The 13022-nt window shown below is 40.8% G+C and overlaps 1 protein-coding gene across 1 annotated transcript; it reads right to left on the bottom strand.

Moving 5' to 3' along the window:
• Nucleotides 1-3841: 3841 nt before the first annotated feature.
• Nucleotides 3842-12104, bottom strand: LOC137294956 (CB1 cannabinoid receptor-interacting protein 1-like). Its single transcript, XM_067826187.1, has 3 exons — nucleotides 11596-12104; nucleotides 6614-6767; nucleotides 3842-5749 (listed from the first exon to the last, which is right to left on the bottom strand). The coding sequence occupies exons 1-3, from the start codon at nucleotides 11760-11762 to the stop codon at nucleotides 5585-5587; spliced, it is 486 nt and encodes a 161-aa protein (XP_067682288.1). The 5' UTR covers nucleotides 11763-12104; the 3' UTR covers nucleotides 3842-5584.
• Between the last annotated feature and the right edge of the window lie 918 nt (nucleotides 12105-13022).

Here is a 13022-nt window from a genome sequence, read left to right as displayed (position 1 = left end):
ACGGGCACACACAGAGGCACTGACACTTACACAGAGGTATCTTACGTCCGTTTGGCGGTACATACACGATAGTACTGGTGATGCAGACGAAAGTGCCCGTTCGGTTTGCCACAGCTTTAAGTGATCATAATTTCGGTCATATCAGCGTCTTGTTGGGTGATGGACTATGTACCCGATGTTTTGCGAATGGAAATCGATTGAAGGGAGATAACCCTGAATCTGTTTTTCTTGTGACGTCCGCAAATTCGAGCGATGGCTTCGGGAAAACCGTTCAAATTTAGTCCGTGTGAATACTAAGAAGAGAAATTGCACCGCGACGACTTTACTAAGACAATACCCACGGGAAAGCAGCAAGATGCGAGATTCGAATGGTTTGATTCACACAGATTCGGTGAAGTATACGATCCGATACCCGTGCTTAAACAGTAATAAAATTAACATTGAGGTGTCCGGTAAGATTGACACGTTGTTCATTAGTCCCCCGGGGCCCGTGGGTTGATGTACCCTCGATGTTTGTTTGTTTATGTACATCAACCCATGGTTCCCTCGTGGCCAGTGAACGATAGATAGATAGATAGATAGATAGATAGAAACAACTATGTGGCAATCAGCTGGCGGCATATTAACTGGTCAGTTTTCATATGAGGTATCCTGTATTTGATAACTGTTATCTCTCAAAAGCAGTTGGAACAAAACTTAAAAGACATGTGTGTGAATTAGGAATCCTCATAGCTGCAAAGGTAGTAGAATATCTAAATATTTAAATTTACTTGTATACAAATTGTAAACTACTAATCGATACTTGATAATCATCTCGAGGTTAATCTATTGTTTAAACAGAAAAATATATCATGAAAGCATTAACTCAGTGCATCTATCATATATATAGCCATATGCACAGTAATGTATATAGATACATAAGTATGAGAGTCACATACAAACTAATATATAACTTTATATTGAGCCATAGTGAAAATCCCTGGCCATACCAAACTGCCTATCTGTTGAGTGGGCAAATGGAACAACCTGTGACTTGTTAAGCAACTGACTTCAGCTGGTGGACTTACCTAATCAGGATACAGGAGAACTGCAGACAATGCAGTGTGCTTTTCATTGGGTTGATGATGGCTTTTGTGAGTTTAATAGTTACTGTAAGAGCTTGTGAGATTCTATTGTAACTTTCTGCATGCTGCTTATACGTGATATAGCTTGTAAGGTAATTTAGGACAGAGAAACTAAAATAGATCATGTTTCTAAAATATTCACACAACAGCAATAAATCATCTGGACCACATGTACATCAACATGTCCCTATATGGCGGTCATCTGTCACTGGAGATGTACAAGTATGAAAGACATTAATGGATACGTCGGATACTCGTGTGCTCTCAATGAAGAAGGTGTAATTACTGGATTGTGACTGATGGCCGTCGACTTGGGAAGCCAGAAGTTTGTGGAAGGGGAAGACGCTTTACATATTATTTATGCTCGTATCACGTGGGGTTTGTAATTCATTCTTTGTCCATTGATTCGACCCGTTGCCAAATGTTGACAGTTTTATGAACATGACAAACACGACTTAGCAGCTGAACTGTCTAATCGAATAAGTTATAAGTGTATTTAACTTTCACCGATCTCTCCACACACAGTTCGTTGATTCGCTGTTGGTAGTCGGGATTACTGTGCGTTCACTTGGCTCTCCACACCCTGTACGTAGATTTTGGTGTTAGGAGTTGGGATTACTGTACATTCACCATACTCGTCTACAGATTTTGGTGTGTGGATTCGCCCAACCACCCCAGAGTCCACATAACACAAAGAAGTGAGTGAGTTTAGTTTTACGCCACATCCAGCAACGACAATCCAATGATCAACAGCATGAGCATCAATCTGCGTAATTGGGACTCGATGACGTGTCAACCAAATCAACGAGTCTGACCACCCGATCCTGTAACTCGCTTCTTACGACAAGGTTAGTCGCCTGTTTATGGCAAGCATGTGTGGGTGTAGACCTATTCTATCCCGGATCTTCAAGGGGAAGAGGATGCTGTTAAATAGATACCATGGTATATACTAAGAGATCTGTAAGAGAGCACAGATAACTACGATCAGTTGGATGAGGAAACCGCAAAGATTATATTTGCCAGCACGTGCAGCATTTTACCAATAACAAGTAACCACCGGTAACTACTCTGTTGCATAACCCGATTGTACGCTACGCCTGACCTCCATCACCTCCGATCCAGTGCCACATATGGAATCCTCACAATGTGGGTATGTTTATTTGTTGTGTAACGTTTGAAGATAATTCTATTTCAGTCAAACCGGTAAGGTAAACAATCGAATCTGGACCAGACAAACCTGCGGTGGTGGATATTATGAGAAACAACCCATGCACCATGCCGATTCACCGCACCTGACCACCAGATCCATTTAGTCGCCCTTAGCAGCAGTTAATTGGGGCACTGATTTTTCAGCAGACGAATATTTTAGCTATTTAACCAACAGTAAGTCGTCCTGCCGGTTGCAAAACAAATTTTGTGAAAACAATTTATATCTTATTTAAAGAGACGGTATAATTATGTTCTATGGTATTTAGGCATGCTGGAAATGTAGGTGTTAGTTCTGACTATTTGAGCCTGTTAACGAACAATTGTGTATTGTGTGCTTCGTCAACAGATCGGCTTTAATATTTCTTCCCTTAACAATTTTCTATCGGGATAACAAGCAATTACTTCGTGCATCAACACACCACGGATTTCTTTAAATCGGTTTGTGCTAACAATCTCGAATATCGAGAGCGAGAGTTTCGCGGGCAGAGTTAACAAAGCAGGGGAAGTAACTCATGCAGGCACTGTCTCCGTCTTCTCTCTGAGGACTCTTCTCGTTTCTCGTAATGGAATTGATATAATGACGGCTGTATGAGGGCAGCAGGTAGTGACTGAATGTCAGTCTGATATTCCCCTATTACATACAAATATGCATGTAAACAGATGTAACTGTCATAATACTCCGCTCTGATGTCAGAGGAATATCAATGGTTCTTAAACATTATTAATACTATACTGATTCTCGAGCGTTGCTAGTCCACAACTACCATGTAGTGGGTGCTTACCTATATTTACCATATATAAGACGAAAAGGTTGAAAAATATATGCAAGAAGGTAACCGATTCGTTTCAATACAAATTTAGTTTTGTCATAATGAATCAACATCTGTGAAATGTAAATCAATTTTACAGTTAATAATCATTGTTTCTTCCGGCATATTTGTAAATATGTTTACTTGGGCTCGTTGCCAGTGTATAACCTACATCAGTGAGAGTGACTGGGCATCTGATTTCAATAAGCCTGAATCTGTGCGTCATTGTCGTCAGACGATGTCATCTTATTCACGTTGGGATCAAAGGTACAGCTGCTCATTGTATGCTAATGTTAGATCATATGTTAGATCGCCGACTTGGTTGCCACGTCATCGGTTCCCAATTGCGCAGATCGATGTTCATGTTGTTGATCACTGGATTGTCTGGTCCAGACTCGATTATTTACAGACCGCCACCATATAGCTGGAATATTGCTGAGTGCGGCGTATCACACTCACAACTAAACTCACTCACTCTTTGTGACGGATGACCACCGTCACAATCTGCCGGAACGAGAATGGGCTGGTTAAATGAGCGACATGTCCAGTTTGTGTACTGAAATAATCGTCTTGAGTAATATAGTAATAATTCAAACATTTCCACAGACACAAGTTTGTTTGATGTCGGCGGGCCACGCATGGACGGCGTCAGTGATGTGAAGATGCAGCCTGCTTGTATTAAAATAACACATGCCCGGGTAGAACCTCAATTGATTTATTGCATGTTGAACAACAAACAAAAATATCCACAGCTGGCGTGCATGTTATGCAGAGCTGCAAAAGAATAAATAACAATCCAGATTATTGTTCAACAAATGATCGAGCAGAATCAGTGTATCGCTTCTTCATGGAACACAGGCTGTGCATTGCAAATAGCATAACGGGATTAAACTAAACCAGGCTTTTGAGCATACACACCATACTTGGTCTTCTAGACGTATCATCACGACATACATTCATGAAATAAAATTATGGAACATACCAAATTTAAGAATATCTTGAGATAAAGACATAATTCGAGAGTTGCAGGTTTGAAGCACCTAATGGATGTTGAACCAAACCATAATGACGCTACATTCCCTCACAGCTCACACATGCCTGACAAATATCAAGTGTTAATCGATGCATAGATGTCCTCAGCTGGGAACCATGGGCAACATGACGGAAGCCCATCACTGTACACTCCACAACCTGTGAATGTTTGTCAGATTTATAATTGAGCGACCGAAACTGTAGACCAGTTTTACCAGTCCGTTTAACCTATGAAATATATAACCTGAACAATACTGCGAGAATAGTAAGTTCCTTTCATTATAAACATACACTCGAGAAGAGGAAAACATGAACCCTTTTTAACTTTCCCTCTAGTCTGAATAATAACAATAATAATAACGATTGAAAGGAGGAAATTGACATTTCAGAAAAATATATGACCATGAGTGTACCCTTAATTTAATGAGGGAACTATCACATAAATTTGAATACATATCTGAACATTCTTCTGAAGATTGTTCTGCATGTTAATTGGTATGAAAAGACTAGAGTATCATCACTTTATTGCACTTATTGCACTTCTAAAACGATATCATTCGTGAAACCCGTGTCATTCCGTGAGAGGCCAAAAGGAGACTCTGCATGTTGAGGAAAGAGACGTACGGCGACGAACGAACCGACAGAACCTGGATAACCATCCCGAATACGTAAATGAAAGAACATGTCTTGATCCAGTTGTTAGAACGAGTAGGGAAATATTACAGCAACCTCTGGTAAACAACAGTTCTAGTTCCAAGAATACATGGATAATCTCACCAAGTGTCTAGATATACGTCAACAATCGACAATAGCTGAAAAGCCCGTGCTCTTTATCAAGAAGTGTTGGTGTTCTGGATGCCAAACAGACACAGAAGTAAGATCATGTTTATCATTCAAAATTATTCTTTGAGCTCTTTAAATGTAAACAGTTGCAACAGGTGCCTTGCGTGTGAAAGGAAAAAACGAACCAGTTTCAGTCACAAAAGATTTAGATGCCACTGGGTGCCTAAGTGCCATTCTGAACGGTGACGACATAACCATATCTAGGGTATCGTCTGTGGAAGCCAGTTTGATACGCAGTTGAGATTCGCATCTATACTAAGTACTGTGTTGTTCCTCAACGAAATATCCCTCAAGTGAAGGCAAGGGTTAGTTGCAATGTATTCACATCAGATGAATGGATATGAACGAATGATATATTGCAAAACAACGAGACAATATTTTCCCATTCGCCGCCATCGTGGAATGTGTAGACATTAAATAGCACTAACAGGCACGTCTGAACCCACCCTCCCCTCAAAGTCCAGGGGAATTCTATGTTCAGGGTTTTGTTTCTAACTGTAACATACATGGCTTGTTGAGATTCAGGGGAGAGCTCTATTTTTGACCAGAATTCAATTGCTAATCATGTCAAAGTAGTTTAGTCCTCGTGATGTCGACAAAGGTACAGCCGTCTGGCACGTTGCATTCGTACTCGATGTTGTGAAGGGGTTGTCCCCAGTGGCAGTGTTGTGTCTCTCCCTCAGGGTAGAACTTGCATTGCAGCGCCACCTTCATGGTCACGCCGTTCGACATCTACAACATAGGGAATATTCTTAAAATTTCACAGATGTCTGTTTTACCTCATTGGTTACACGTGAATCAGGTAGCCACAGTACTTTAATGTAAAAGTCGCCGTGCAGGGTTAAGTTATAGTTGTGCAGAGTTATGCCCCTTTAATGACAGCGCCAGTGTCGCACCTGTGACAGTGGGATTAAGTAAATTGCTTAACATCTTCGGTTTAAGAAGAAACAGAGATATGTTTTCCCAGGGTAAAGTATGATTCGCATAAAAAAAGGTTCCAAAACAAAACAAAAAATGATAGATGTACACGTTTAAATCACCCTCCTGTAATCTGTGCGGGGAACAGTCTGCTATAGTGATGTTAACATAAGATAAGAAAGAAACTGTATTTTACGGTCTTCAAGAAATAAATGAAATGAGTGGAACAACATTCACGAACAAACTCTTAAGTTCAGGTTTGCTTCCATCCCCACAATCCTGTATATCCGAGCCGAATAGGTACTCGTCAGAACGAATATAATAGTAATGAAGTGTTCTAGGTCAGTGTTTCGTTTTGATTACCACTGTACACTATGCTAAAACTAATATAAAATGACGTCGCAGACTGTAGAGGCTAAACCAGCCACTCCTTCCTTTCGGGGACTAAGCAGTAGTTTTTCTGTGACCACCGGGACCAGGCTATGTAGCAAGTAGATCGAAGGCTTCTACCCAAATACTACTGATCACTGGACACGATAGCTGTCACGGGGAATAACCGACTGTTTCAAATACATACACAATATTTGCCTGAACGCAGTGAATAACATGCTTAATGACCAGTCCTGCTTAACCCACCCTTTTACACATGGTTCAGCATATGATTAGAATCGGGTATACCTCCAGCACGACCGGAAGCTCCTTCCTCTTGCCGCTCTTGTTCTGTTCGAAGCCAACAGTAACCCAACTGGCCTGGTACTTGCAGCTGTCATCATCGTCTCGTTCTGGCTTTACTTGGTTCAACTCCAAACGTTCACCCTCGATCTGCAGTCGCCTTTACAAAATAATATAGAACGTAAGCGATACCACGAGAATTTAATCTTTTTTATGTAAATAGTGGTTTAGAAAAGTCAGGGTGATTTCTGTAAATATTTTGGGTCGAACTCGATCGTGCTTCGTCCGTTGAAGTTTAATCTATATAATTTCAAAACTTCTAGCAACGGCATGAATAGGACTGTATCTCTGTGAAGACAAACTTCGATATGTTGTTACTCTTACAAAACTAACCGCTCAGTTTATATTGCACTTAATATGCAGCATCGATGATGGCTTCTTGTACGGAATGGTAGCAGCGAGGCCTTAAGAATACAGGTGAAGATTGGCGTGATCTTCTCAAACACAGTTACTCGTGACACCACCCATTCTAATCAATACTGGAATCAGAGATCTGAATACTGGAGAGATCCTGCCCTTCTCTGAACACAGACATAGTCGATGTGGTGTGTGCATATGGGGTACTCGTGGCTGATACCCAAGGCTGATAAACATAATGAAACGTCAGAAGACATGGCGGAGTTCGTGCAAGTGAAGATAACAAGAGACACTGTCAGGTGATATGACCACGGCGCCTTCTTGAAATCAATACAAGGATCCTCATACTATTTGCAGCTTCAGAGTACAGGATAAACAGTCACCACCGAAAAGTGCTGTACCGCGCCGCTTTAGTTCTACAGTATACTTTGTCCATGTAACATCAGTGAGTGAGTGAGTGAGTGAGTGAGTGAGTGAGTTAATATTTAACGTCACGTCGGCAATATTTTAGCCATATCGTGACGAGTAACATCATTGAATAGGGCAGAATCTTTGTTAGTAAAACATGGATACACCGCCTTGGATATTAGGAAAATGAAGAACTGTTTATATATCGTGTAACAACGCTATTAGTAATGTTCACAGTGTCTGAGCAAAGTCCGACTCTACTGAGGTGACTGTGTCATTCACAACGCCATACCTTCGATCTGGGTCCCTTTCACAAGGCTCTCGTAAGCCTAATATCTCGTAAGTTTTCTCGTAGCATTCATACCTCCTATACCATAACATAGGAAGTAGGAATGCTACAAGAACAGAGCCTGGACGCTTCTTATGACAACCAATGATGTGCAAGGGAACGATGTTAACTGCACATTATCACCAAAGAAAACTACGATAAAAGCTCTCTTCGGCACCTTGATAAAATTGTGGTTGCAAATGTATATATGGATTGACAAATGCAAAACACACTATAGAATGCTTATTTCAGACCTAAAAAAAATCCAAATAACACTGAATAAAGAGTCTGTTCGTTTAAGGACAACGTAGGTCACGAAAATGTACCGCGTAGTCATTTAATTCTGTGACATCTGTGGAAAACTAGTTCTATTAGTCAACTACACACGCTTCAGTTGGCAGAAGGTAACACGTGTTCTATCGGTAATGTGTTAACTGCATGCGCGCACAACCTGCTAGTCACGAGCACATAATGTTGATCTGCAACTTTGAGAGGATGAATTACACTTAGTAATGCGTAAATGTTCGCATCTGCCTCAATACTTGAGTTCATGGGATTTACAATGCTAACATGTACATAAAGACCCCCATCAGACCTCGCACATTGAGCTGGCACGCCACATGATCTATGGAATACGTTTCCAATCAGCACTGAACTAACCGCACAGTCTGTATGTAAAATGTTTCGTCAATTCCCATATCACAATGATATGTAAAGCTCATCGTCAGTTATATTTCAAAACAGTAACTGGCACTATTCAAAATATGATATGCAGTTACCAAGGACCATTTGATGTGGTTCAGTAATGTCATGTTGAACTGATCCAACACATGACTTCTCTTGGTCTTTCGTGTCACAAAATACGTCCCGAAAGCGTGAGCAGGAAACCTTGACAGAAGCCAGCATGAGCCAAAGAGCTGTTGATTGCTGTGGCACATAAAATCAATGTGTCCTAAAAATATCCTTGCAGCTATTGAGATCATCTTGGGACGCTGGGCCCAAGTGAGAATCTGTCCCCAATCAATTACTGCCTGAAAACACATAGTTCACTCAGCGCTATCAAGTTAGTAAGTGACCTTTAAGCAGTATAACACTTTGGAAAATGCAAGTGCATAATTTATGCATCGGCAACGGCTTTCGTATCAGTCTTGCAGGACAGGAAACGGGGTATCATATTTCATCCTGCAAACTGATCATCTTTCAGGTTCAGGTTCACTTCCGCTCCAGTTCATATTAGGAAAACCCTCTATGCACTCCAAATCTGCACCTTTTCTTTGTGATGCTGGAACGCTCCTGCAAACGCTCCACCCAGCGCGTGTATTTTCCCCGGGGTAAAATATCACTGAAATATCATGGTGACGTAACGTCATGCATGAACAATGAGACGACGTCACGTTTCTTCTATGACGTTGCGTTCTACGTGCCAGTCAATCTTTGAAAGTAGTTTTGGGTTTATTTTCCTCAAACACTATATTCGTGCCCGTATCATACTACATTTACGACACTCGTGTCGTAATCATAGTACATCTGCTGTATCACTGGACTGGACTATTGTGTCACCGTAAAACGTCGCAGCAGTCCTTGTTGCAACACTTCAAACGAGGCGTATGTGCAATTCTGACGCTTGAAAAGCAACATTCTGCTGCCACAGAACGATGAGTAGACACAAAGGTCTGAACACCGCGACCATTGGTTTATGACGCAACTACTCGAGGCTTCCTGCACTAACCTACGATGGTACGTCGAACCCCAGCAAATGGTTATTGACCTTACTAAGTATTGGACCAGCTCGTGTTCTTCATAATATGGCGGAGGAGGAGATTAGCCTTTAAGTGTATTTGTTGTGATCAATGTCATTTGAGAACATAATAGACTGCAGGATAATTTCTTACATTTGATACATTAGGGTAACAATTTCCATTGAGATGTTATGGCATACATTACATTATATTAACAAACACGCTTCTCTGGTCAACAAACGATCAGTTGCGTGTTCCCCTTGTATCTTCGCGCAAAGAAACAACCTATGCAAATATACACCACACCCTATACTATCAAAACTTCTACTAGTAACAAAGACATACTAATAATAAACTAGTCTTCATATATATTATTTAGATGTAATGCTTGATTATGATAATGAACAACAGACGCTCATTCAAATGACATACATTGTTTCTGCCCGACGAATTTCATCTCCATATACTAAAGATGAACAGCTGTGGCGGTACACCACTGCCCTGCTTTTGACGTGATCAGTGCTTATGATTCATGTGAAACTTTGTATCTATAGCTAGGGACCAATATAGACCGTGTTTAAGAAATGAGTGCCTGTAGTGAACATTTAATCCTACTTTATGTTAATAATCAGTGTTAAGCTAGAACTCTAATCAAACTGACCTGAACAGATAAAGGGGACTGTGATTTTCATGGTCCTCTTCCAGCGATACACTGTGTGAAAGCCCACTTCATGAATGCCCCTAAAACGCAGCCTCAACGCAACGCACTCAATATCATTGAATAAAATTGAAATAGCTTTAGATATATTTTCATCAATTAATCGTGAATAAGTGAATGGATACGACAGTTTCGCGCCATATTTACACATTCCCGCCATGTGAAGGAGGACGTCTAAAACTGATGGGGAATGCATTCAATGTATACCAGCAAAGCAGACCCCTTCAACTAAAACCGTGTCTAGCAAACGCGTTACCCACAAGGCTACCCATCCACTTCTTTATAGTGTCTCGGTACATGATATTGTCATAGATGTGTAGATGGATGCAATGAAGGGAAACTACACAACATTCAAGCTATATTAGGCAGGCAAATATTAATGACGTTACCAGCCGTTGTGGTTGCCAATGTAAAACTTTATAAAACATAATTTTGTGTGGTACGAATAATACCCGAGAGCTCTGTCAAAAATAACACAACAAAAACACACACACAAATAAAAAAAACAAAAACAAACAAACAAACAAAAACTCTAAACAGACCGACAAGAGATAAAAAAAATACTCATCTAAGTAATCTCTAAAGATATTAAAGGATATCCCTTCTACCATGAATGGAAGAGTGGTTGGTCATAGCTTCGGGGTTCACTTACTTTTAGCAGAAGTGTAGTGGTAGAAATCTTGGGAAACCATTTAGGTCAATCCATAGTTCAACCCAATGTAACTTTATAGAACAACAGGAATTTTAGAAATATGGTAGAATGGTACTCCGCTTCGATTCTAGTTTCAGATACTTTGATTTGTATTTGATTGTCACAACCTTCGAGATACTGATGTTTCACTGTAGCTAAGAGTAGGGAGCAGATAGTTTCCTCAAACCCATCGCTGGGCTAAGGTAATCGCAACTGTCATTTTGACATGACTGTCGGTGGCACTACGACTGCCTTGTAGAACGTGCAACTTGCTGTATTTTATAACTGCATCGAAACTGAAATAGTTTAGACGGATTTCACTGTCGTTTACGATGCAAATACGGACATGGGTCGTGTAAAATAATTACATATTTCTGTATTTATTTTCAGTCGGGGTTCGTTGCTCAAGGAAACAATAGTGATCTATGCCTCAGTAAACCCAAATATCGAGTTAATGTCCAAATAACTCCTTTACACATCTCATGAGAACACTAATATTTTACAAGAGACACATGCAGGTGACACTCGTGTCAGATCATGGACAACCGAGAGTGAAGATATATATGATAGGAGTATAACAAGGGGTCGATGAAGAGCAAATCTCCATGTGTATTCGCGTCAACCTTTACCAGTACTAGTGTCATGTTAACAGTGACTTGGAACAGAGAGGATACAGTGCATACTTACAATAAAGTACGCTGGGGACGGATCACGACGTTCACAGTGTAGGTCGAGTTGACGTTTAGTTTTATAGTGTTGCAGACTGAAAACCTCTGCCCGTCCTGTTTCTGGTACACCGGTTCATCTTTCGGCTGCTTGGTGAACGCCAAGAATACTTTGAAGTTGCTCGCCATCACATTCCTTGAAATAATTGAACTATTATCGTAAGCATATTCCACTGGATCGAGTGTCGTCTGCTACATACCACCCAGGGCCGTTTGCTTCCGTGAAGACCTGGTTGCCTGTGGTTACATTAACTCGCAAGGCAAGACGTAACGGCCCGCCAAATGATCAATATATTTCTCTTCCAGGCTTGTTCTATAGTTATCAGGCCTGGTGGCACCACCTCTCTCACTCGGCATCATGTTACAGGCTTCTGCGCATGTCTAGAACAGACAGAGGCAGACGATACAGGGCTCTCTTTCCTGCCTCGCGACACAATGAGGCCAGTGCGGGCCGACAATCACAAATCATGTGTAGGGAAGTATAGGTGTTATTTTCATCAGCTATCTGTGCCGGGGGCGTGACTATATTTACTGTAATCTAATCACTGCATAGTTCAGAGGTCACAACCCTCACAGGCGATACTAGTGATGTGCAGTATAACTAACAATGGAAGCTTCGTCTTAACATATTAAAACACGCAGTTATGCAAATGGCAAATGAAATAGCGCTTCGAAAGTTCATCGGATGCACGTGAACCGTTGTTGACATCTGAGTAAATGTAAAGAAAACTGTCAAAGAATAATTATTGATGTTCTTAAAAACAAACACTGGAAATGTTCTCGTCAAAATATCTCACTGAAATTGAAACTTGCACTAAGTATCCGCTAGTCCACATTTACTTACTGCCCATGGATGAAAGTGACACACAAATACTTTAAAGGTCACAGATAGCACAAGAATAATGTCTATTTACTGGCATACATAAATGGTAAATATTTTTGTCTTGTTCAGACGGTTTAGATTAAGTTTGGCTTATTTTCCGTTGCACCTTACCAACATATACGGTCATATCTAGTCAGTGTGTGTTGCTTTACTGTGAACTTCAAACCCATGACTGGCAACAACAGAAGTCTGTTTCAAGGGTTATGGTGGGTCATAAAATGAGCTTTTCCATACACAAGAATGTGGAGGATATTATACATGTACTACCAAAGATAAATGGGTCAGTTAAGCAATTAACCCTTGTATGTGTCTACATTTTGTACTGTTTCAGCGCTTGAAAATAGGTCACAAGTTAGCAGTGGGAGTGAGTGAGTGAGTGAGTGAGTGAGTTTAGTTTAATGACGCTTTTAGCAATATTCCAGCAATATCACGGCAGGGGACACCAGAAAATGGGCTTCACACATTGTACCCATGTGGGGAATCGAACGCAGGTCTTCCGCGTGGCG

This window comes from Haliotis asinina, chromosome 8 (genome assembly GCF_037392515.1).
Source record: "Haliotis asinina isolate JCU_RB_2024 chromosome 8, JCU_Hal_asi_v2, whole genome shotgun sequence".
NCBI classification, from domain to species: domain Eukaryota; kingdom Metazoa; phylum Mollusca; class Gastropoda; order Lepetellida; family Haliotidae; genus Haliotis; species Haliotis asinina.
The sequence above is the reverse complement of the archived record's forward strand: the minus strand, read 5'-3'. Positions and strand labels throughout refer to the sequence as shown.

Coding starts and splice junctions, on each gene's coding strand:
- LOC137294956 (XM_067826187.1), bottom strand. CDS start 11,762: ATGGCGAGCAACTTCAAAGTATTCTTGGCGTTCACCAAGCAGCCGAAA. Junction 6,768..11,595: donor CGTCCCCAGCGTACTTTATT/GTAAGTATGCAC, acceptor TATTTTGTAAAG/GCGACTGCAGATCGAGGGTG. Junction 5,750..6,613: donor AGCTTCCGGTCGTGCTGGAG/GTATACCCGATT, acceptor CCTATGTTGTAG/ATGTCGAACGGCGTGACCAT.